We start from the raw sequence: 26,066 nt of genomic DNA, 5'->3' as shown, positions 1-26,066 counted from the left end.
TAAATGTTTGGTTTTTGTTGCTTTTGATTCTGTTCTTAGATAAGATGTGAAGGAATCAGACTGTTTCTTTTGTGGCTTCAAGCACTTCAGACAAACTGTGCGGAAGAGCAGGTGCTGATTTTTGCTTGCCTAGTGCCTGGTTTCCCAGCCGTCTTGTCATCTAGGGGTCCCTGCACGCTGGAGACACTCATCAACCCCAGCTCCAGTGTAGCTGATGGTAAGCAGCATTGGCAGGTGTGGTGTGCTGAGATGGCTCTCCTAATTTCAATTTTTATTTATGCATATGTCTGTGTACACGTGTGTCTGTAAGCGTATGCCTTGTGGGCATATGAGGAAGCCAGAAGAGGGTCTCCCAGGGGTTGGAGTTAGATTTCAAGCCACCTGACATGGGTGCTGGGAGCCAAGCTTCCTCCTCTGACAGCAGGGAACTCAGAGACGTCCCTGCATTGCTCTTGAACTCACCCTGAGGGTTCCTTAGTGCTGATGTTCTTGAATAGAAAGGAAGCCCAAAGAGCAATTATTCCTTGTGTTTCACAGAGGAGTCCCAAAGTCATTATTATCACAGCCATGGGTTCAACTCACAGGAGCACAAAACAAGGAATAAAAAATCTGGGTCCAGGGAGTGGTGTTGTAAACCTGTGTTTCCAGCACTTGTGGGGTGGAGGTGGAGGTAGGAGCATCAGGATTTTAAGGTCTTGCTTACCTAACAAGGCCAGCCTGGGTATATAAGAGAAACTGTCTTAAAACCAGTCGACCAAACAACTAACCAACCAACCAAAACCAGAACAAAAAAGCTGGAGCCAATTTTCTATTAAATTATAATGAGAAAAAAACGTAGGGGAAGGTGTACTTCACAGCAGCGTTCTGTGCCAGCGGGTGCAGCTTATACCTGCCTTCCCAAACCGCGCCTGTTGTTCTCACCACTGTTGCTTTAGGAGCCCATTCATCTCGCCGAGCCAGCTGCATTTTTCCATGTAGCGTCTGAAAGGACGGCAGTAGCCTCATTGGAGTATTTGTGTTCTGTGAGTGGGAACTGTAACACTTCACTGTATTGGATTTTAGTCACCAAGACAGACTCTGAATGGGAACAAATGGTCCAGAGAGAGAGAAGCCTCTGAGGACCTCTGTACTGGGCCTCAGTCTTGTACATACAGGCTTGAGGCTCAGACTGAGAAGTTTCAGTAGCTGCATAAATGTGTTGTAATAAAGCCCATTTTAAAACCTTATTTAAAATTCAGCTGTACTGAACACGCTCTCATTATTTTCTACCTTCCAGCAAAAATATACCCAGAGGAAATCACCCCACTTCTGCCGGCCATATCAGGGGAGAAGATTGCCGAGGACCAAACCTGCTTTTTTCTTCAAATACTGTTGAAATACTTGGTTATTCAGGTCAGAGAAAAACCATAGCTGTTGACTGATGGGCTTATTTTCATAGGACCAAGAGTTACTGCTTCTTTTCTCTCTGAATGTCTGTACTGCTTTCCTTGAGGCAATGCTAGTGATTAATTAAACACAGGGCTTGCATTGTTGCTGGGTCACTTCAGCAAGACTTGGTGTGAGTACTTTTTGTATGAAATATTTAAGGTATTTTTACTTTAAGAAATATATGAATGCACACACATATATGTGTGTGTGTATATATATATATATATTTATATATATATATTAGTGTTTTCATACACGAATGCAGTATCTTTACATCATTTTCATACCTCCTGAATCTCTCCTCATCAATCATCCTTCCAATTTCCTTTTTTTTTAAAGTCAGGGTCTTGCTGTGTAGCTCTGGCTGACCTGGAACTTACTATTGAGCAGGCTGGCCTTGATCTCCGTCTGCCTTCTGTGTGTACTACCTCACCCAGTTCCACCTCTTTAACATAACCCACCGAATACAATTAGAGCTGCCCAGATGTGCATGGACGCAGGGCCATCTACTGGGTCATGGGCAGCCCACCATGGGCCACACTGCTGAAGAAAACTGATTCTCTATCCAGCAGCTGTCACCTGCCAAAAGCTCCTCCTCTGTCCACTCCAAAACCTTGGCTGGCTTGACATTGTGCAGGCATCCACAGCTGCTGTCACAGACCCTGCCTGTCTAGGCAACAACTATTTTGTCATAGCTTTTCTTGACCTCTGACGCATTCTGTCCCCTTTTCCAAGATGTTCCTGATCTACGGGGAAAGGGGTAGTGCAGGTGCTTTTCTGGGGCTGAGCATCTGCAGCCGCTGTTCTCTACACTGTGAACAGTTTGGTAGAGCAATCACCATCCACCGCATGAGCAAGTTTCTCTGTGGAGGCTGTGAGGTGCACTTCTCGGTAGGAAACAGCAGCATATTAGATGGCAGTTTGATAGTGTGTCCCTTTAGAAAATGAGGAGGCTCTGCTCTTGGGTGTCTGACATGTCATGGGTTCTTGGCCAGGTTTACATTCTTATCCCCATTTTGAACTTTGTATCCTCATTGTTGAGATACAGTTTCTTTACATTATTTACAAATTATATTCTTTACAATGCAAGTTGTCATTTACAAGTTGACAATAGGAATTTTAGTCTAATGTTTCCTGTTTGTATATGTTAATTTAAACTGTAACTATGTGAATATTCTTTCCTACATGTTATCCAAAGGCTGCCAGCTTGGAGTGGAAGAATAAGGAGAATCAAGATACTGGTTTTAAATTTCTTTTTACACTGTTTCGAAAGTATTATCTTCCTCATTTGTTTCCATCATTTACTAAGTTAACCAATGTCTACAAACCTGTACTTGGTAAGTGTCACCCACAGGGAAGCTGTACAGTAGAGTCCACAGTAATCCCTGTGACTGTTCTAAAGCAAAACAGTTACTTTATGCTCACGTCTAATGGTAATGCTGTTGTGAGAAGTTAAAGTTACCAATCAATGGTTCAACTATGTGAACTCACTGAGAGGCTTTGCTCCATGGAAACAGAGAGAGCCATAGTTTCTGTAAAAATTAAATGTGTTATGATACTTTTGTATGTTTGCTACTTTTTAAAGTCATGTTTTGCTTTTCTCAGTTTCCTCTGATATGTGATGGATTTTAGTGATGCCATACCATGTTCAGTGACTGGATAGGCCAGCCCAGGGCACTCAGTTGCTGGAGGAACGCACTTTATGTTGGGGCTTTTATCTACTAGGATCCTGACAGTGCTTCTGGGGGAGATGTTTTTGTCATGGAACAGTCTATGGATAAGAAACCTCCAGAATACTGGGAAACAGAAAGAACATCTAATGTAGTCCCTAAAGTTACCTTTTATAAGAAATTAGGATTCACAGGATGGAATCATCCCTTAAAGTGGAGAAAGTGCTTATAAATCTTCTCCCTATAAAAACAGAAATTAGTTAGATGAATAATTAAGAGTAGTTTTGGAGGAGAAGAGAGTACAAGGGACTATACTCAGCCTGTAGGGCATATCCAACTAATTACACACACACACACACACACACACATACACTCACACCCACACACTAACACATTCACACACACACTCACACACATACTCACATACACATACACACTCACCCACACACTAACACATTCACACACACAATCACACACACACTCACCCACACACTAACACATTCACACACACAATCACACACACACTCACATACACACTCACTCACTCTCTCACACACACACACAAACACTCTCTCACACACACACTCACTCACTCACTCACTCACCCGTAAACAGATGGACACAGACAACACATAAGATAGGCTAGCTGAAGCCTGGTGCATGTTTAAAATGTAGAAGTACTGGGACCTGTATTTTGTTATATATAATTTTCGTTCCTGACTTTGTGTTATATGTGTTTACTTTAAAAAACGCTATTACTGCTGATGTTGCAGGGTTGGAAATTATGTATTGAAACTAGTCATGGTAGTTCATAGCTTCAGTTGTACGGCTTGGAAACTTGAGGCAGCAGAATTGTGAGTTAGAAGTTTAACTTGACTATATTTAGAGAGTCTGTAATGAAGAAGAAATAACAACAAAAAGTTATTTATCGTCAATACTTTTTGCCTCATTAAGGTACTCCAGAAATATAAGAAGTAGTTAGGATATGAGGTAGGACTTACAGCAATGCATGTCTCAAATCCGGCCATACAGTATCTATATGTACTTAAGGATTGACTCTCTTTGAAAAGGTGGTACCTGAGACTTCAGAGGTGAAGCATGAGTTCCTGGGCTCATTTAGATGAGAAGTCTTGGCTTTCTGAGTGTACACAGACTTATACCACCATGTCCAGCTTTAGATACTTTTGTTAAAGTTAATGTGTGCTTTTACATTTGTTTCAGTCATAAATTAACATTAAATTAGGTATACTAGAAATGAAGATATATCCACTATTAGAGTCTCAAGTAAATAAAAAAAATTGCTCACGAGCAATCAGTGTGTTTATACACTATTGTAGTATGCAGGCAGTGATGACCACCTCTCTTTTTATTTATATTAAAATCAGGATCAAACCTGCTAGAATATGCTATTTTTAAACATTGATAGGTTGTCGCTTTTAATTGCTATCCAAACAACCAAGTATGTTTATTAATTGGAACAGTTCATAGGGATTACATAATGTTAAGATTCACTAACTTAATTGTGTATTCTTTTTGTTTCTATCAGAAATCCCACATCTGAGACCAAAGCCAGTATATGTTACTGTAACTCGAGATAATGAAACAACTTACAGTACAAAAATTCCATACATGGCAGCTCGTGTTGTTTTCATTAAATGGATTGTAACTTTCTTTTTGGAAAAAAAGTATCTAACTGCAACACAAAACACTAAAAATGGAGTTGATGTATTGCCTAAAATCATCCAGGTATGACAACCATCATTTTAAAATCTTATTCTTTTGCATAATAAACGCACTAGTACATTAGCAAAGTAACTGATTGTTAGAGCTATGGTTTTTGTAGGTTTGATTTACCGTCTGCAGGCCTGAGGTTAGCTTTGGTCAAGAAGCATATCCTATGCAGTAGTGAAATTGCTATAAGAAGGTAGTCTCAGGGGCAAGCAACATTCTGAGACTATGGCTCTTGTGGGCACTTTCCTGTCTCCCTTCTTTATCCTTGTTAAGTGTTGTGTTTTCTGAGCACAGGCACAGGCACAGGCACAGGCAGGGTCTTGACTCTCCTTCACCAGTTGGAAGGCCCTCAAGTTATGTAGATGTGGCCTATGGAGAGGGCTCCTGCTGTCATGAAGCCTCTGGCATCTCAGGAGAGGGCTACTCAGGATCCTGGGGGTAGTTGTTGCTTTATGATACTTTAGGATGTTTCCATGCCTTCAGAAAAGACTTCTCAGGTAGGAGGGCCTTCAGTGTGTGTACTTGGTAGAGCACTACTGTTTTCAGAGCTTAGAGATCAGTTGCATCACTGCGGGGTCATAGCTTTGTGTGGGTTGTTTATTGTTCCTTGTCCCCAAGAACAGGGCCAACAAGTGTAGTGTACTTACTGAAGGTTTGCTGATGTCAAGGAGGCTCCAGAAATAGGACGCTGCTCCAAGCTGGAAAAACACATGCTGGAGGAGGCAGACCGTAGTTCCTGTATTTCAAGGTCTTTGGTGTCTCCGTAGAAGGAGCAGCACCAAGCAGTTTATAGCCTGTGGATCTATCGTAGAGGACTTACTGGGGACCCAGAGGGCAAATCTGTTTTCAAAAGAATCTGGGGATAAAAGTACAGTGAAAACAACAAACTCAAACCCCTTACCTTTACACTTGGAAAGAAGAAGAAATAGACCGGGTAAAGTGAGTGAGCTAGGTGTGGTGGTGCACATCTTTCCTCCTCGTCCTCCGGAGGCAGCGCAGGTGAATCTTGAGCTTCCAGACTAGCCTGGTCTACAAAGCATGTTCCAGGACAGCTGGGCTATAGAGAGAGACCTTGTGTCAAAAACAAACAAAGCAACAACAACAAAACCCTCCTGCCATTATCAGGGTTATCAAAATTGTTTTCAAAAAATATGCTAGTTTTATAAAAGACTTTAAGTTTTGTTTCACAATAGAATTCACATTTTTGTTACAAAGTATTTTTGCTATATATGCAGAGTTTTTGGGTTTCTGTTCCCCAAGTGAAACCATGACCTTTTCTTGGTCTAGAAGTAGTACTTTGGACAGGGGGAGAAAAACAGGTAATGATGTGCATTCTAGACTTAGCCTCCCCAGCACTAGGTAAATCTGGGCCTAACAGACTTTCTTATTCCACTGTTGGCTCTTTGTTACTGTGGCAAGAATACCTGGAATAGTCAACTTAAAACAATTTACTGTCATCCATGGTCAGTTAGTTCTGTGGGTTTGGTTTTGTCTATCAGGGATTTAAAAAAACAGTGAGATAGCAAGGCAGCTGAGTATATTTATTTGTATTTAGTTATATTAATAAAACATCACTTTTACTAATTCTGAGACAGTGCTCCCAGTGACCCATAGGCCCATGGGTAGAACAGGGATGCATAGAAAAGCTGACAACTCTGAAGAGTTTCATACATGTGTCACTTGACTCCTGCTATAGTCCTCTCTGTTCTTGAACTTTGCAGAGACAGCGCTGGTATGTGCTGAGTGTGTTGGCAGATCAGGGTAGAGGACCCAAGCGGTATCACACTCAGGCTCACCAACAGAACAGCTTGATAGTTGCTTCATGGGTAGTGGGTGTTCGCATTTAGACTGACCTGAGAATGTCTGTGTCTCAGTATGAGCTGTGGGGTTCAGAGGGCATCAGGGTGGCTGAGGACTGAGGTAACGAGTAAGTGGCAGTGAGTGGTTTTCTGAGCCATGGCAGTGCAGCCTGGTCATGGCAGTGTAGACCTGGTCATGGCAGTGCAGCCTGGTCATGACAGTGTAGACCTGGTCATGGCAGTGTAGACCTGGTCATGGCATTACAGCCTGGTCATGGTCATGACAGTACAGCCTGGTCATGGCAGTGTAGACCTGGTCATGACAGTACAGCCTGGTCATGACAGTGCAGCCTGGTCATGGCAGTGCAGCCTGGTCATGACAGTGCAGCCTGGTCATGGCAGTGTAGACCTGGTCATGGCAGTGTAGACCTGGTCATGACAGTGCAGCCTGGTCATGGCAGTGTAGACCTGGTCATGACAGTGCAGCCTGGTCATGGCAGTGTAGACCTGGTCATGGCAGTGCAGCCTGGTCATGACAGTGCAGCCTGGTCATGACATTACAGCCTGGTCATGGCAGTGCAGCCTGGTCATGGTAGGTTGGTTGTTTCTGCAAGTACCAGAGACTAAACATCATCCCTGTGTCACCTCTCAGGATGGTCTCATGCCAACAGATGCTTCAAATTCAAAATGATTCTAGTGCATCGAAGCCAGATCTCCTTCTAGAGCCAGTTCATAATTGTACAGCAGTGCTTTACACACTAAGCAATCTTCTGAGGTCTGGAGCCTATGTTTAAATGACTCAATGCTACACAATTCTTTGTGCTGGTTTAATGATTTCATAGCTGTGCTGTAAACCACCTCAACACTTAGTGTCTTACAGCAGAACCCCTTTAACATTGTGTTTTGTTTTTACTTAATGGGACAGGATCTGGCTTGGTACTTTTAACATGTTTCATGGGCCCTTGGGTGGTGATCTCTATCTAGTGGATGGTTGGTCTTGGAGGATCTAAGGCGACTTCATCCACAAGCCTGTTAGTGGTAGTTGGAGAGAAAGCTGGCTGATCTGGAACTAGTCTATGCTGTCTCACTAACAAGTTACTGGGTTTCTTATATGGCCACTGAGGCCTCCAGGAGCAATATTGTAAGAGATGGAAAATATTCCCTGCCGGCCTTTGAGCCTGGGCCAGGTGATTCTCCAAGTGTCTTCACACCCCCGTGACAGTAGAGTAAGTGTGTAAGTATAGAGCCCTGGTGTGATGGTGGCACACATTGCACTTCCACATCTACTTATTCTGTGATTTCACAAATGCAAATTAAACTTTTTAGCTGACAAGATTTCACAGTCCTCTTCCCTGAAATAACTTAGTTGTTTTCTTGTTAAAGTCACGGAGTTGAGGAAGGATGGTTTGGTTGGTTTGGAGATCAGGTGTCCATGCTTGAGGCAACTGCTGACGTTTACCTTACTGTTCCCGGTGGAACTGGTGCTAACCAGAGTGCCTGGAAGCAGGGCAGGACCTGGGTGTAGGGTGTGGATCAGAGACAGCACATGCTCTCATTTATGAGATCGTGGGTTCCTTCTCTAGTACTGCAACATTCACAAAACCCAAAAGGCACCGAGTAAGACAAGACTCAGATTTTGCTGGGTGCTGGTGAGTGAGGCTGTGGATTGCTGAGATCTGTGGTGACATTTTCCAGACTGTTGGTGGTGGTGCAGTTCAAGAAAAGGTGCCAGAGTTGGAAGGTGCCGGGTCCACAGAGCAGGACAAAAGCCATTCTAACAGCAGCACCTTGTCTGACCGAAGACTCAGTAACTCCAGTCTCTGTAGCATTGAAGAGGAGCATCGGACAGTGTACGAAATGGTGCAGCGGATCCTCCTGTCAACACGCGGTTATGTGAATTTTGTGAATGAAGTATTTCGACAGGTCAGTCACATATGGTCATAAAGTTGATGTCATCTTTGTTCTTGTTAGTCAGTTTGCCATTGCTCCAACACATGTGCAGGGGCATCAGTGTAAATACAGGTGTATTTTGTCTCAGTTCCAGGGTCTTAGTCCAGGGCCACTTGGTCCAGTTGCTTTGGGCCTCTGTCAGGGCAGCATATTAAGATAGGAACAGGAAGCAGGTAAGCAGATCCACTCATGGATGGGGCAAAAAGGACAGGTCAAGAGGCTAGAGTCTTACAGCCTTCTCTGAGGGCATACCGCGTGACTTATAATACCCACTACATCATACCTCTAAGGTTTCTGCCACTTCCCAAGTCACACACGGGCCCAGTCAATTAGTGCATCCAGATTCAAACTTTGAATTTGGCAGAATGACAGTATTTCTGCATTTTGGATAGTTTGCTTTCTGACACACAGACTGTTATCTATGTCACCAGAGGTTCTGGGTTCATTCTGAAAATTTAAAGAAAGAAAAGTTGCTGATTAAATAGCTTTATGTCCCATGCCCGTTTAATTTCTTTCCCCAGGAATGGCTAACTCTGCAGTTACAAAAGTGAATAGCAGGCATGTTTAATCGCAGGGTAGCCAAAAAGCAGCTGTTCCTGGGGATCAGGGAAGAACAACTTCCTCTGAGCAAGACCGTGAAGTGAAGCTTTTCACAGAGGAAAGAAAGAATTTAACCCACTAAGACTTCAGCCAGAGCCGACCTCTGTAGCAAAGCTGGTGGGAGACCTGCAGTTGACCGCTCAGCTGTTTGAGCACCAAACTTAGTAATTAGTCCAGCCACGAAGCCGGACTAATTTAGTAGATTTTCCTCTCTGCAGCATCAGAATGCATTTTATTTGCTATGTGTTCCTGTGAATTGAATGGTTTATTGTTAAGAAGCTTTCATGTCTTTACAATTTATTTTTAAAGTTAAAATTTAATGACATTTCCTTGTTGGCCCTTTCTCCCTCCAACCCATCTCTTATTCATCCTCTCTTCAACCCCCTCACCACCCCACCTCTTCCCTCTCCCACCTCCTTTTCCAATTGACATGGGAGAGGGTAATTCTCTCTCAGCAGCTATTAGTTGTAGTTCTTTATCTAGGTTGTAGGACTCCGTGAGATTGCCTCCAAATTACCATGTCTGTTGAAGTTTTTGTTGGAGAAGATGCAGTCTCAAAGCAGACTTCCTGGTCATCTTTCTTTTATAATCTTTCTACCCTCCCTCCGTGGTGTAGGAGTTGTTAAAGATGCACCTGCTGGGACTGGGCTCCTCCCAGGACTCTGAACTAGTCCAGTCCACTCGTAGCTTTCTGTAATGACTGAGACCTGATATAAAGAGACAACAGCTTCTAAGTTTATAAATTAATGTTTTTTAAAGTCTGTCTTGTGTAGTGTTAACATGTTGTCTTCTGGTGTTTGCATGACACATATTACTACCTCTTTACTATTGACATCTCATGTACATATGCTTTGGATTTCCTCTTACAAATTCCATGTGATTTTAAAAACGTTTCCTTAAATACATTGTTATAACCTCTGTCTTTTGATTACAGCTTTATTCTATTCCCATGTGATATAGAAACTGATCTTCTTGGGCGTAAATCAGCAGCCTTACCTTTCACATTCTAATTGTACTGAGGGTTTTTGGTTTTTTGGGATTTTTTTGGCTAGTTGCCCCTTTTTGTTCCAGTACTTAACTTGTGTGGTAGGTATCACATCCCCTGTAATTGTTTAATGGCATCATGCCTCTCTAACAGCTCAGCTTATAGAACATTTGTTATGTATTTGAACTACACATTATAAAATGAATACACGTATGTATACACACCTTTCAGAGCACACACACACACACACAGACAGACACACACACACACACACACACACACACACACACACACACACACGATTCATTTAGAATTCTGCAAATGCTCTTTTTGTCAAATTTCTGACCTAGGATACTTTTGCTTTATGTCTGAAGGATAATTTTAAGTACTTCCCTATTTCACGACTGTCGATGACAATTTTTTTATCTGAAAATGTCTGGCTTTTGCTTTCATGTTTGAAGTGTATTCTCTGGGACACTACGTTCTGTCTACACTGTGCTCGCCATGTGCTCTCTGCACGTTGAATAACTTTAGCTGCTTTGTTTCATGACTTCTGTTTAATAGTCACAGCAAACCATGAAGTTTTTTTCTTGGAGAAAATGTTCTTTTCTCTCCTTTGGCTGCTTTTAATGTTTTCAGATTGCCTTTGGTTTTAGCATTTGTTGAGTAAAATTGTTGTGTATTCTGTTTGGCTTTGTGATTCATGACTTGTTCCCTGAGCTCGGCCATTCTTGTATTCTTGTATACTGCCCTGTTCCAGTTTTGTGTTCTATGTCATTGCATTCCTGTTCTTGCCTCTGCTTACTTTTCTCTCTTCTGTGTTCTAGACATTTCTCTTGTATTTCTCAGTTTTCACCTTAGTTTCTGCCCAACCTATATGCACACAGCTTTTAATTAATTTATTTTTTTGTTTGTTTTCAGATTTAATTTGCTTCAGGTTCTGATATACCTGGTATCTAGATTTTCTATCATTAGGTCATGGGTATTTTTTAAGTTATGGTTTTATTTCAATTCAGTTGACTTAGCATCCAATAATATTAAGTAGTATGTTATATCACATGGTTGTGGCTATTTGTAGAAATGTTTTTTTAAAATAACTTAATTTTCCCCTGTACAAGAACTATTCCTTGCTCTCTGTGAGGAGGATAATATGTTATGCCTTTATTTCAGATGTAGATTACAGAGTTATCTCCATTTTATCAGAACTGATTTGATAGTCTCTATTTCCTTTTTCGTAAAGTTTTTCTAAATAATGTACATAAACAAATGCCAGGCTTCAGAGATAGAGAGTCTGAAGTGTTTATAGATTGAATGAGCCAATTAACTGGATAAGAAATAGAATGAATTGAAGGAAGACTGGAAGAGTGGGTTAACAATAAATATATAATAAAGCAAATAGAGTCACTGTTAATAGCATCACTGTGAACATTTCTTAATTTTATGTGTGTGATAATTTTTAAAATCCAGGAAGAAGGAATAAAACAACATGTACTTTGTCTTAATCTCTTGTGTTTGTTGAGTTACATGGCAGAATACTGATTTATTCTTTTTTTTTTTTTTCTGTTGCAATATTTTGATAACGCTGAGTCCTGTGTTCTGGAATTTGATGTGATCTGGCTCTCACCCTGGGCATTTCTGTATCTTATGCACAGTGCTGAAGTGACAACTGCCTGTCTTTAGGTTCTTTGTTGTTAAACTTAGGGGAGGCATTAAAACAACTTTGGGAACTAACTTTGTAACTTTGGGAATTATCTCTGGTTCCCTGGGGCCCAGTGGTTTTATCTTAAAAATAGTCATTTGAGTGTAGTCCTTCCTCTCCACCTTGCATATAGAAATAGGCCCTAGATTTGAGATGCAAAAGGCAAATGCATTTTCTCTTCAAACTCTTTTTTCAGTCTTATCACATTAAAGCACAAATATGTAAGGACATTCATTAATAGTAAAAAGTTTCAAGGAAGGAGGAAGGAACAAAGGTGGGATGGAAAGAAGATAGGGAAACAGAAGAAAATGGCAAAACAAGCGAGAGAGAAGAGGCTGTGCTTCTAGCAGCCCCCAACTTCTACCCCACCAGGGCCAATTCCAACCGCTAGCATGGCTTACCTGATAAATGCAGCCGGCTCCTGCTCCTACCACAGTCTGTCTATTGCTTTACAAACCATTTCTGATTTTTGTTTGAGAAACTTTACAAGTTTAGTTATAATTATTTTATATCTAGACACCTGAAATACCTACCTGGGATACACAAGGACCTGAGTCTTCATTGTTTTTCTGAGTTAATTATGAAGATGTCTTTTTCTTCAGATAAGTGGTGTGTACAAAAGTATCTCTGTGATCTCTGTACAAGTTAAGTGCTTCTGAAGTGGGTGATGGAAATGTCTGTAATCTGAGTTTGTGTGCATTTTTTTATCTTTTCAGGCATTTTTGTTGCCTTCCTGTGAGATATCTGTAACAAGAAAAGTAGTTCAAGTGTATAGGAAATGGATCCTCCAGAACAAACCCGTGTTCATGGAGGAACCAGATACAAAGGATGTTGCTCAAGAAGATGCTGACACATTAGGACTTTCAGAGACTGACTCCAAGGAGGTAATGTTATCATTTGGCCTCTGAGTTGAGGGTACATACATCTTGGCAAAGTAGACCAGCTCAGTCAAGGGTCCCACCCTGTCCATAAGGCAGCCCTTAGGTGACACTCTAAGATTGCTAAGTTCTGAGGACCTGCCTAAGAAACAGCGTTCATGCTCCATCTTTGATGGGCAGTTGTCTCCTTTATACTTAGCCTAGGGATGGATGGTTGGACAGACAGACAGACAGACAGACAGACAGACAGACGCGTGCGCGCGTGCGCACGCGCGTACACACACACACACACACACACACACACACACACACACACACACGGCTACTTTCTTAGATACTACTGTTTCAAGACAGCTGCTTTCTCAGATTTTACAATCCCCGCTATGAGATTGAAAAACAATGGCCTCTCCTTGACCCGTTTAAATAAATAGCTGTTGGGAAAGTTAAACATAGACTACTTTATCAGACTTGTCTTTTGCAGCTAACTGTCCAGACGAAATCTGTATTAAATATTTGAAAAGATTACCGAGTAAAGAGTAAGCCTTTTGGTATATCAGCAGCACCGAGTGTGACCTTCCTGCAGCAGGCACTGTCCCTTTCAAACTCAGACATGAATAAATGTAAACGAAAGCACAACACGTCCCATGACTGGAAGAAACCCAAATTATATTTATGTTCCTGATTAATTTACAATATTTAAAATTTTTAGCCACAGACTTTAAAGTTAAATGTTTGTATCGATTCTGTTAGTTTGATGTTTTTAATATTGGTGAAATCATTTTAGTAACTAGCTATGAAGTGAGATCAATCAATAAGCAAGTATAATTTGTATGTGTAGAGGCCTGATTTCTGTGTTCCAGTACATACCGAGGGATATACTTGGGTGCTGGGGACTGAGTGCTAAGCAGAGTGCAGCGTTTCTCCCTACTTGGCTAATGGGTTATCGTCTTCTGAAGGCCTCGTCTGAAAGTTCTGGTCATAAACGGTCATCCAGTTGGGGACGCACGTATTCCTTCACAAGTGCCATGAGCAGAGGGTGTGTGACAGAGGAGGACAACACAAATGTGAAAGCTGGGGCCCAAGCTATGTTGCAGGTATGCTGCCATTGGGGACACTAAGACAGCCAGGTGGAGAAGCCATTTTGAACATTTTGTTTACTTAGAATGATGTCTTATGAAATGTACTGGTATTTTGAGCATCAGACACTAAAGCCTTAAGTTCTAGGTTTTTCTTCCCACCTACAAATCAAAATACTTTTTCTAGTTAAGAAAGACATGAAACTGGTTGAAGACTTTTTGAGAAGGATTATTTAACAGTGACTCTGAAATACATATAATCGTACCTGAAAGTATCTTCCAAGCACATCTGAATAGTTACTTGGATTTACACACACGTATACACAGGCAGAAAGAGAGAGACAGAAATATAAATAAAATAAATCTTAAAGAAAGTAAAGGTAATTTTGCTCATGTAAAAGAGAGAAATTTGCCGCAGCTCATATTTATAGGCTGTGACATTGACATAGGTATTTGGAGGGCCCTTGTACCCTGTAGCTCTCTAGCCTGCAAAGCAACAGGATTTAAACTGTCTTTGTTCTCATTGTATTTGGTACCTGTGTTTCGTATGGTTGCTACTGGGGAAGGAGGCTGGATGGAGGTAAAGGCAGCATTTTTTCCTGCTGCTTGGGTTATTGTTACCTTAACCAGTGCCAATACAGGCATAAGTACTCCTGTGTTGGTATTTTTGAAGCTATTATTAAAAGTAAAAATGTAGTATATGAAGACTTCCTTTTACTTGGGACTAGGCAGAATTTTTAAATTCAAGAAATAACACATGAAATTAAAAGGCTTTGTGTTATAATATGTTATTTGTGGTTTACTCCTGTAAAAACATTGCTGCTAAGCCACTATAGTTTTTTTTTTTTTTAACCAGAAAATTCTTTATCATCTTTTTCTTATTCAAATTCACCTTGTGATTTTTTTTTTTCTGGTAGTGATTATTGGTGATTTTTTTTCTGTAAAATTGGGACATTCATTTTATAAAAGTTAAGTCTTAGAAGTTGTCATCAGTTTTTTGAGTATGTTGATTTGAACCTGTCTGGTCAGCCTATGAATTTTATTTGGAATTTTCTGTTCTGAAAATCCAGAGAAGCTGGGTCTGTTCCCACAGCTCCGGTGCTTGTACTGTGTAATCTAAAGGATACCTACAAAAGTGTATGTGTACAGATAGACAGAGCCATCTGATTTATGTTATTTTATTTTGTCTTATTTTATGTGTACAGGTCTTTTGGTTAAAACATATACCACAAGCTTGCCTGGTGTCCAAAGGAGGCCAGAAAGGGCACTGGATTATCTGAAACTGGAGTTACAGATAGTTGTAAGCTTCCATGTGGGTGCTGGGAATTGAGTCTAGGTCCTCTAGAAGAGCAGTCAGTGTTCTTAACTTTATGAATGCTACCATGTTCTTTCACTGTAGTCATTTACTCTCTGAGAACCTGAGTCAGCTCGACTGCCACAGGACAGAGACCTTGGACCTCAGAGATCTGGGGCAGAGCAGTAGCCTGCTGACTCTTACAATATGCTTTTATCTTTAGAATTTGCTGAGACTGTTGTTTTTTGCTACATAATAGATTTCTCCTATTTAAAAAAAAAACAACAAAAAAAAAAAAACCCCAAAGCTCTGGGGCTGGCTGAAGAGATGGCTCAGCTGGTAAAACTGCGCTATGTGAAGACTGGAGTGTCTAGAAGCCAGGTGGGCTGCCTAGCCCACTTACAATAAAGTGCCAGGGAGGCAGAGACAGGAAATCCCTGGAGTAAGTTAGCTGGACAGACGAGCAAAACCTGAGCTCTGCACTCGAGGATAGACCCTGCTTCAGTATATAAGATGGAGAGGGACTGAGGAGGACACCTGATATCAACTTCTCAGGCCTCCATATGCACATGCCCATAGGTTTACCCCCATATCCCCAGCAGCAGCAGCAACAACAACACACACACACACACACACACACATATCCCCCCCACCCCCAAAGGTCTGATTTTTGAAGATCCGACATGACCCTGTGCCATTTCCTGTTCCAGGGACACCACTACTCAGTTCCTAGGCCTCTCAAGGACACTAACCACATTCCACCAGGAAGCGGGGTCCGAGTGCTATGGTGTGAGCTTCTATCAGCATCACATGGGCTTCCTATGAACTGATTCTTATTCCTCCAATGTAATGTCTTAAATTCATTTTGGGAAAACAACCATAGCTCTGTTGTCTAGCCACAGGCCTCTTCTGTGACTTTTGCATCTCAGTGGTCTTGGCTTTTGTTATTTTTAATTATTGTTGTCTTGTTGTTACTGTTGATATAACAAATTCAAATATTTTATGACTCATGGCTAAAGTAATACTGTTTATATGGAGTAGCAGCGAAAGGCCTTCTAGGTGTATACTAGGCAGTCTTAAGTGGGAAGCCCTGATACCTGGAACATGTATTGGTGTCATTTGCTGTATGAAAGTCTGTGGAAGTAACCTAAAAGGATTCATTGGTAGAAGGAAGGTAATATTATCTGTAGGCAAAGTTTCCCAGATGTATCTGGTTAATTGTATTTTCTAATGTAAAATTGTTGGCTTTAAGGTCTTTCTTACAAATGCTGCGAATGTCTTTTTGCTGGAACCATGTGCTGAAGTCCCCATGCTCCTGAGAGAACAAGTAGATGCCTGTAAAGCTGTTCTCATTATCTTTCGGCGAATGATAATGGAACTTACAATGAATCAAAAGACATGGTACGTTTGTTTCAGATTAACATCCTAAAACAGATGCCTTTGTTTTTTAGTGTAATTAAACTGTTAAGGTTTCCATTTATCTAATGTCTTTTCAAAACTGGCAGTAAGGTGAGCATTAGCCCTTTGGGGCAAAGGAAAGCACCCAGCATTTGGGTAATTAGTTTATTTTCATTATTGTTTTTAAAAATGTTCATGTTAGTGTGACATTTCTCAGTAGTGGATTTCTCATTTCAAACTTTCATCAGAGAGCTTTATGATAAGTGCTATACGCTTTACCATATGATTCTTCATAAGAGCAAGTTTGGTAGTTGTTCTAAAGTGCCATAAACTTGAATTTTATCCTTCAGCTTGTTATTTTGAATCTACTTTGTAAAAACAATTTCCTAAAATAACATGTAGTCAAAGTAACAGAAAAGTACAGTCAAAAGTCAGAAGTTCTGAGTTTTCCTTCCCCTTTTTTCTTTGATGTTTTATTATTAATTGTGTGTTCAAAGGTTAAAATGTGTTAGAGGTTTTCCATGCCTGTCTCCTGTAGCGTCCACACGGCCCTTGGTGTTCTCGGTGACAGAGCGGAAGCCTCAAGCCATGCTTCCCTTATTCCTAATGTGTTCACCTGCAGCCTGTCTTAGAAACGCCCTCAGGTCTGCCTGGTGCGTTCATCTCAGCCACCCGTAATGGGCCCTTCTCTCTCGGCTTCTAGGGCTTTGAGGCCACTGAGGTCCTGTGGCAGTGACATCCTTTTGTATTGTAATTTTCCCAGGACCACACCTGTCTTATAGGTGTCCTAGAGCCAGCACTATTAGTGTTGTACAGGGTGACTTTCCACAGTGGGTGAGAAGCCCTGACATTAAGGCAAAAGTGAACTGGCAGGAGCCACAGGCCACCAAGAGGAGAGAAGGGTGGGCCCAGAAGAATTTACAAGTATCAAAATGGGGATTCGAACGTGTAAATTACAAGGTCTTTTAAATTAGTGTTTCTACCAGTGCAGTAGCTGCTGGGTTTGGACATTAGAGCAGTGCACTGTGTGATGGAAACCCAGTCCAGTGTGACAGCAGTCAGAACCTCCCTATGAGAAGTGCTTTCAGCTGCATGATGCTCCTTGTACCATGGCTGCGGGAAGAGTATTTTCTGTTTCCTTTCTTAGGAAGCTATGAATTTTGTATACATTGCACAGTATTATAGTTCTTATAATTCTAAGAAGTGAAATAAAGCAACTTTTTTTTCTTTAGTAATGTAGAGATTTCCAGATAAATGTATAAAAAGACAATTGTGGAAATAAAAACAGTAACTAACCATGGTAGAGCTTAGAAAGGGACACTTTGCTGCCTGGATTTCCTACGTATTTATTCAAATGCCCCATGCTCCCTACCCCTTGTCTTCCTCTCCCTTCTCTCTTCCTCCTTCCCTCCCTACCTCTCTGTTTCCTTTATTTCCATTTGTCCTTAACTTCTGAGCATCTACGGAGAGCACACAGCAGTGCACTAAATGGGCAAAGCCCCAGGGTGACAGGAGCCCGGACATCCCGGCTGTGAGTGGCAGGATGCTTCCTGATCTGTCATTTCTCTTCCCACTCTTTCTGTCCCCACGGTGCACATGTGTCTAGATCAGGTGGTACATTTGTCTCCCTCCTCCATGTTTTAAATCTGACAGTGTAACACAAATAATGGAATAGAGTGGACACCTCCAAATAATTAGACCTGGGACGAAAGCCCAGTGGAGCCAGACACCAAGGGAACCCAGAGCACATCCCCAGATACGACATTACAAGCCCAGTCTGCATCGTCCGTCTGCTGTACAGAAGCAGGAGAAAGGAACCCATTCCTACAGATGTGTCTGATCTGGACAACGTTGCTTTGTTGTTTCTTTGTTTGCTTGTTTTCACTGTCGAGCAGGAAGAGCAAGAAGAAAGTAGTGAAGGTGAACAAATGGTTAGAGCTCCAAACCTTACAGGAAGCAGAGTGATTCCCTTAGGATGAATGGACTTCCTCCTATACAAAAGATAATGTGCTCTCCATCCCCAGGGATGAGGAATGCACCTTGGCTATGTACGAAAGAAAAATGTTCCTCTGCTGTTTTTAACACTGATTTTCATAATTAGCAGTACTATGTTAAATTTTTTTACAATTATGAACATGTATTTAATGATTAGATACTGTGCATATTTTATTTGAACCTAAATAGTAGTCAGATTATTTTTTTCCTTTTACTTTTATTGGATATATTTTATTTACATTTCAAATGTTATCTCCTTTCCTGGTTTCCCTCCATAAACCCCCATCCCATCCCCCTTTCTCTTCTTCTATGAGGGTGTCCCTCCCCTCCCACCTCCTTGCCCTGACATTCTTCTGCACTGGGGCATCCAGTCTTGGCAGGACCAAGGGCTTCTCTTCCAATTGGTACCCAACAAGGCCATCCTCTGCTACATATGCAGCTGGAGCCATGGGTCTGTCCATGTGTACTCTTTAGATAGTGATTTAGTCCCTGGGTGCTCTAGTTGGTTGGTGTTCTTATGGGGGGTGGTTGCAAACCTCTTCAGCTTATCAGTCCTTTCTCTAACTCCTCTATTGGGAGGAGTTCACAGTTCAATGGTTGGCTATGAGCATTGCCTCTGTATTTGTCATGATCTTGCAGAGCCTCTCAGAGGACAGCTATATCAGGCTCCTGTGAGCATGTACTTCTTGGCATCAGCAACATTTTCTGGGTTTGATCCCCAGGTGGGGCAGTCTCTGGATGGCCTTTGCTTCTGTCTCTGCTTCAAACTTTGTCTCCGTATTTCCTCCTGTGGATATTTTTGTTCCCCCATCTGCAAAGGACTGAAGCATCTGCACTTTGGTCATCCTTCTTGAGCTTCATGTGGTCTGTGAATTGTTTCTTGGGTAATCTGAACTTTTGGGATGTTAATTAATTCTTTAAGCCTGTTATGCAAAGCCCTCTTCTGTAAGACTACAGCAGCCCATGGTGACTGAGCTATGGGGACTGCAGCCATCCCAGGGGTGCGCTACTAGTATAAGCAGGATCTGCCAAGCACAAATGCTCTGCCATTAACATCGGTCCTGACGTTTCTAAACCCCTCCTATCTTCTGCAGGAACTGAGGGCAAGCAGTGGTGTTGACTGCCTAGTCTTCCTATCAAAGCCCTGAGAGCCAGTTTTGTTTTCTGTCACAAAGGCAGATGGGAAGCTGCCCAGGTTAAGTAACATGGCGATGGAAGATGGCAGGGTACTGTGTAAGTTCAGACTGGCTCACCTGTTCCCTCAGTGAGTGCCCTGATGTCACGGCTCAGCTGGAGAAAACCCTCTGGCCCTCTTTCCTGCAAGGAGAAAAGTCAGGCTGGGAAGATGTCATCCTGCCAGTTGGCATGGATGTGGAAAGCATGTGTGCAGACCTGTGGTGACATAAAGTAGTTTGTGTTGATAAATAAGGTGCTTATTCTCTAACTGGAACCTAGACTTTTAATACTTCCAGATAATATGTGCTGCTGACTGAGAGATCTCACAGCCACAGCGTGCTTTGGAGATGTGTGATCATTAATATGAGCTTTTATTTTGGGTGGCCCAGGGAGCAGATGTTGCAAATCCTTCTCAGGATAACAGAAGCTGTCATGCAGAAGCCAAAGGATAAGCATGCAAAGGACTTGTTTGCCCAGAGCTTGGCAGGGTTGCTCTTCAGGGTAAGTCTTCTTTACTAAATGCTGTAAATACAGAATTAAAGTAGACTTGGCAAATTTGTTTTAATTACTGAAAAATCTACAAGTTATGTCACATTAACTTTACATTTTTGGAAAATTTTCTTCTTAGCTTTGTCCTAAAAGCTGTGATCTGTTTTCCAGTTAGGGCTGTGTTTTTAGGCTTCCTTCTCTGCCCTCTTCTTCCTCTTGGTTTGCTTGAGAGTGGTAGGCATTAAGAAGATGACAGGAATAAGCTGGGTGGTGCTGGTGCACACCTTTAGTCCCAGAATCTGAAGGCAGAGGCAGGCAAATCTCTGAGTTCGAGGTCAGGCTGGTCTACAGAGCTAGTTCCAGGACAGCCAGGGATACAGAGAAACAAACAAACAAAAGCAACAGGAGTTGAATGTTTTAGTGGAGAGAAAACCAGGTTGATCTGACAGTTACGGGTTGAATAGAAATGTGGAATGGGGTAAAACTCCAGACTATCATTGTGTCAAGCAATGGTATGTAATGCCTCAGGCTGGGTGGAGACTGAGAGAGAACTTATTCTTAGGGAGAGGACGGCATCTCTATGGTTGGTGGAAGAGAGAGCCAGGCAGAGACGCTGAGGAGGGAGGCTGGAGTAGGTTGTTCTGGATGTCCAGGAGAGTGAGCTGGAGCAGGCGACCTTTGCTTCTGGTAAGATGTGTATTGTTGAGAATGGTCTAGAGAACCGAAGTCTACTTGGAGAGGATGAATCAGAAGTGGAGGTAGCAGCTGTGGACAAGGTTTCCAAGAGCTCGACATGGAGGGAGGAGGGAAAGGGAACTATCTGGAAGGGGTAAGATGTGTAGAGGGTGAGGTTTAGAGCAGGTGCCATTTAAATGTTGGCTTGTCAGTGTGACATTCTAGAGAGAGAGGTCAGGATGAATTGGTGCAGAAGGAGGTGAAACTCAGGATCTGGCCATGACTCCATTTGGTCTGAGAGCCAAAGAGGCACAGTACTTCCTGCCCAGCGTGAGTAGGGTCAAGAGCATGGATCGGCTGGCAGCTGATGGCCTGCCCAGGGAAGTAGAAATTATACAGAGCCCCGAGGGCAGCTGCCCTGGACTACACTGCTTTTTATAGGGTTCATAGAATGTATGAACACTTCTAAAAGAGAACAGTGAACAGCCTGGAAATACACGACATCTGCATTAGGCCTGACTGTGAATAATTTGATAGGCAGAAGTAGGGTGAGCTGAAGTGATGGTTGAGGAAGGATGCATCCTCCTCTCCAGCTCCTAGGTCTTGGCTGATGCATGTTAAGAGTGTTTAGAACAGATAGGAAGGATATGTAGAGGTGGCAGAAGAAACTGGCACACACTCCCTTGCCTCAGCGACTCTCTCTTCCTTTGACTACTTTGCCTGCCTGGCTCATGGGTACATGGGATTGGCCTACACTTTGATTTTTTATTTGATTTTTTCCTAAGTCCAGGCCGTACAATAAGTCTAGGTTGGTCCAAACTCAATTCTATTGCATCAGACTTTTGAGTGCCAGGCTTATAGGCTTGGGTCATTATACTACTATACTGTGTTTTTGTTTGCAATAGTCCAACCTGGCTTGTTGATGCTCTTGTACTGTCACATGTCATTTGTCATATAAACAGAAGTGTGTGTGTGTGTTTTATTTGTAAAGAACTAGTAGAGGGTGAGGAAATTTTAAGTTGCCATTATCCTTTTCTCTTCTCTAACTCTTCCTGTAGTCTTTATTTCCTGTTCTGTGGATAATCTAGATGAGCAAAGTTCCCTTTACAAATGATGGAATTTATTTCATTTACAAATATTTACGAAGTAACGGGCAGTGCCTCAGGTGCGGCTTGTTGTCATATTCTGGAGGTGGTAGGAAGCCATACCTCTGCCATCTGTACGAGGGTCCAGTGTTTACTGTCCTTGAGAGTGGGGATAGGAGAGGGCATGGTTGGTTATGAAGCCACTGAAGGTGTGCTCCCGTGGCTCGTGTGAGCTGTACCTGGTTAAACACTGAGCGTCAGTGCTGAGGGACCCTTGACACACTGACCCACTGGTCTGCTTTGTGAGAAGTGCAACTCCAGAAAGGCCTGCTGACTTTCTCCAGTACTCAGCCCAAGTTAGTGGCACAACTTAGACCTGCAACTATCACTTCCCCTTCCTTTTGGAAAAGAGTAATCAGTTAAATGGCTGTCTTTTTGTCCAGTGGTTCTCCCATCCCTCTCAACTATTTCTGAGGATTGTGCACCATGTCCAAGTGCTATTGTGAATTTTGTTGGCAATTCATAGATATGTATACATATGAATCCATAGACATGTTTGTAACATTGTCTATGACAAATTTTCTAAAGTGAAAGAAGTCAGCTTCTTTCTTTCTGCTTATTTGAAAGAAGGTCTGCCTGGCTTAGAACTCAATATTTAGAGCAGGCTGGCCTTGAACTTATAACCATTTGCCTGTTTCTGCATCCCAAGAGCTGAGATTAAAGATATGTGTTATCACATCATCTCTTTATTTCTTACGTTACACTTAGTAAGATGATTTCCAGTTTTGGCATCTGACCACACCAAGGCACCCATCTGCTTTTGTTCCTGCTACGAGCACTGTGGCAAAGTGGGAGGTGATTTCAAGTGACTTCAGCCATCTCTGTCCTTTCCCCTAAGATTAGGTCTGTTGATTTAATATTGGGTCAATTTTATTACCATTATCATTTCATTATTTTTTTATCAGGACTAAAGTGCTCATTTCTGTCTATACATTTTTAACTCCTGTCTTCAGATGTTCAATGTCATTACCAAAAGCATATATTACAATAAAATTAATAATCTTCATCTAACAGAAAATATTGACCTAATAATAAAATGGACCTACTATTAGATTAAGAAATTAGTAATTAGTAATTGACTTCTTTTCATGCTAATGGGCTCTCTGTAAAGCAGGCAGATGACCAGGAAAGAATAAACCAGCAAAGGAACCTGCTCTGGCCATGAAGACAGAAGTGTACACAGCATTTACAGGGTAGTGGATATAGAAATGGATAAACAAGACCCAAGCAGGATGTGGAGAGCTGTCAGAGGGACAATTCAGAGTCAGATGTCTGGGAGCTGATGAGATGGGAAAGTTTGGCTGTGACAGTGAGAGAAAGGGCTGTAAGCAGAAGGGAATCTGTCCAGGAGAGTATGTGGGAATTGGCACATGTAGGTATGAAGCACAAGGCTCTGGGAAGGAGCCTAGAGCAGGAGTAGTAGCGCCTCTCGGAAGACAGTGTGGATGCCAGTGAAGCTGGGTAATGCTGGCAGACAGGGTCTCCAGGGCTGAGGTTCAGTGAGTTGTCTGACTTCTGCAACAGTCTCAGCTGCTCAAAGGCATGCAGCACACCGGGGCTTAGGCCACACATACAGGAGGGCATGTGACATAGCCTCTGTGGTGACAGACACAGAACTGCCTTCAGAAGCTAAGTAGTTGCTGGGCAGAGATGATTGTCTTACTGATAACAGCAGTGTTAGCTAAGGACTTTCGAATAATATTTCCTCAGATAACTCATGTTACCATAATTCAAATCCTGATACAGTTGGTCAGAAGTAATGAAAAAGATGTTATTTTAATTTTTTGTTTGTTAAAAATCATACATTTGGTTGGTTTCAGACACTTATCGTGGCTTGGATCCGAGCAAACCTCTGTGTGTACATTTCTCGGGAGCTCTGGGATGACTTTCTCAGGGTGCTGTCATCCCTTACGGAGTGGGAGGAGCTCATCACTGAGTGGTCTAACATCATGGACTCCTTGACAGCTGTGCTTGCGAGGACTGTGTACGGAGTTGAAATGACAAACCTACCTCTAGATAAGCTAAGTGAACAGAAGGAGAAGAAGCAGCGTGGCAAAGGTAAGAGCAGAGGTGCAGGGTGAGCGTGCAGTAGGCCGTGAGGACCTGAGTGGACCAGCCGCATGCCGTCTCCTACCATTCTGTTCCATACCTGATGACTTAGAGACCGAGAAGGGAACTCCACAGCAGGAGGAACCAGAGCTTTCACCGTGGTCTTCACCCTTGCGATAGCTCTTCTTGTCACAGCGGTGTATTGACACAAAGACCTTACAGCGATTCGCTCAGGGTCACTTAGCTAAGACTTCGTAAAGACAGACATCAAGGCCAGCCCAGAGGCTACACTGCCTCCTCCCTAGAACTCGGGGAGAAATTCCAAGTGCTTGAGATGGGAGCCATTGTGGCTTCCTTGTGTTTCTAGGTCAAACTGTTTTAAGACCCAAGGAAGTGAAAGTGATAGTTTTGAGTTGTGGACAGTGGGAGTCTCTGTTGGAGCTGACAGTGGTGCCCTCTTGCCTCTGTGGGAGTTCCTAAGGACTGTGGCACTTAACTTGTTCATTCAGGTAAAGACCTGAGCTGCTTCATTCAAATGCAGATGGGACATAGCAAATGTTAAAAAAAAAAAAAAAAAAAAAAAGGACTGAGTGGGAAGTAGCTATAGGTAAGATTAAATGCCTTCTATGGAGGCTCGTGGGCTTTCCGGGGAAATGGAGAGGGGCAACCTTGGATGTGACCTGGACCTTCTCAGGGTTATATCAAGCAGAATCTCAGAATACAGAAATTTCCTTCGGCGATAAGTAATTTCACCTGGTCTGAGACCTTGATGGCCCCTTTCCTTCGAAGCCCTGCCAAGTTACACGTGTTGATAATAGGTTTTGTTTAGTAACAGTAACCATTGTGTAGACCGTATCAGTTGGCTTTTGCTATGTGACAAGTCACCCTAAAACCTAGTGGCTCAGCCATTTATTTAAGCCATGATTTTATGAGCTGATAGCATGTGTTGCACACTCTGCCACTGCTAATTCTGTTTCCATAGTTGTCTCTGTGCTGTGTGGCCACTGAGAGTGCTCTGAGTCTAGGAACTGACCGGCTGTAAGGCCGGGCAGCGAGTGTGACGGGGCTACACACATTTTATAATCCAGCAGGTTGGCACATGGTTGTTACTATGTTATAGAAGCAGATGTTAAGGTCTTATCTTCAGTGTTACTACCAAAGTAAGTCACATAATGAAGTTCAGAGTCACCGTGAGAACAGAGGATGTGGATACGGGGAGATGTGATCCAGTTCTAGTGATGAGCTAACCATATACATGGACTAGGGACTGGCTTATCATGTATTCATTGCAGAGAATGGCTTGCCAAAGCCGCAGTTAGGAAAAGCCAGCAGCAAAGCAGAGTAGCTTAGGCTCATAGCTTTCCAGTAGAGTGTCTTCATTCCAGTTTAGATTTAACAGCACAGTGATGTTTAACATAGCTTTCCTCCTTAGGTGATGATAAACAGGATTCTTTTTAGAAATGCATATAGACTAGAGGTCCTTATTCTCTTCTGGTTCTCTCTTACATGTCTGAGGTTCCTGTGTGAACCAGGCCCTGGAAATATCAAGATATTTATTGCAAAGGACTGGCTACCTGAGACAGTGATTCTCAGCCCAGAGGAGAGTTTTCTCTGCTGATGAGGGAAGAGCTGAGATACAAAATACTACTTCCTTTCTCAAAATAAGTCTTTCCTACATCCTGAAGGTGTTTAAACACATAAACACACACAGAGAGAGACGCATACACCTACTCCCGCACATGAGCATCTCTACATGTGTGGGACACAGTGTATCCTAAAGTCTTTTTTCCTACCTAGTGTATAAACACAGTCCTATGAAGAGATAAATTAGCACTGGAAAGTAAACAACTTCAAAAGTGCTGTTTTCCAGAGAGATACAAATTATTTAAATAATGACCATGATTAACATCTTAATTTATGTTGCCTTACTTAAAAAAAGTAACTTAAATATTTAGTATACAAATATGGGCCTACCCACTAAACTCGTGAAAACAGAAACTACACACCAAGAAACTTAATATAAAAACAA

General features: G+C 42.2%; 1 protein-coding gene across 2 annotated transcripts in view; it reads left to right on the top strand.

The window, feature by feature from the left end:
• Positions 1 to 26,066, top strand: part of RALGAPA2 (Ral GTPase activating protein catalytic subunit alpha 2) — a gene marked incomplete at both ends in the record, with an annotated part of 234,696 nt that overhangs the window by 62,850 nt on the left and 145,780 nt on the right. For both annotated transcript variants that reach the window (XM_080931325.1, XM_080931324.1), the window contains 10 exons: positions 40 to 217; positions 1,277 to 1,392; positions 2,627 to 2,765; positions 4,645 to 4,844; positions 8,324 to 8,551; positions 12,579 to 12,746; positions 13,697 to 13,834; positions 16,363 to 16,511; positions 20,069 to 20,180; positions 23,809 to 24,046. In XM_080931325.1, coding sequence (XP_080787451.1) covers positions 40 to 217; positions 1,277 to 1,392; positions 2,627 to 2,765; positions 4,645 to 4,844; positions 8,324 to 8,551; positions 12,579 to 12,746; positions 13,697 to 13,834; positions 16,363 to 16,511; positions 20,069 to 20,180; positions 23,809 to 24,046 — 1,666 coding nt within the window. The remainder of the gene's footprint in view (positions 1 to 39; positions 218 to 1,276; positions 1,393 to 2,626; positions 2,766 to 4,644; positions 4,845 to 8,323; positions 8,552 to 12,578; positions 12,747 to 13,696; positions 13,835 to 16,362; positions 16,512 to 20,068; positions 20,181 to 23,808; positions 24,047 to 26,066) is intronic.

This window comes from Micromys minutus, assembly GCF_963924665.1.
Source record: "Micromys minutus genome assembly, chromosome: 17".
NCBI classification, from domain to species: domain Eukaryota; kingdom Metazoa; phylum Chordata; class Mammalia; order Rodentia; family Muridae; genus Micromys; species Micromys minutus.
This window is presented reverse-complemented; position numbering and strand designations above follow the sequence as displayed.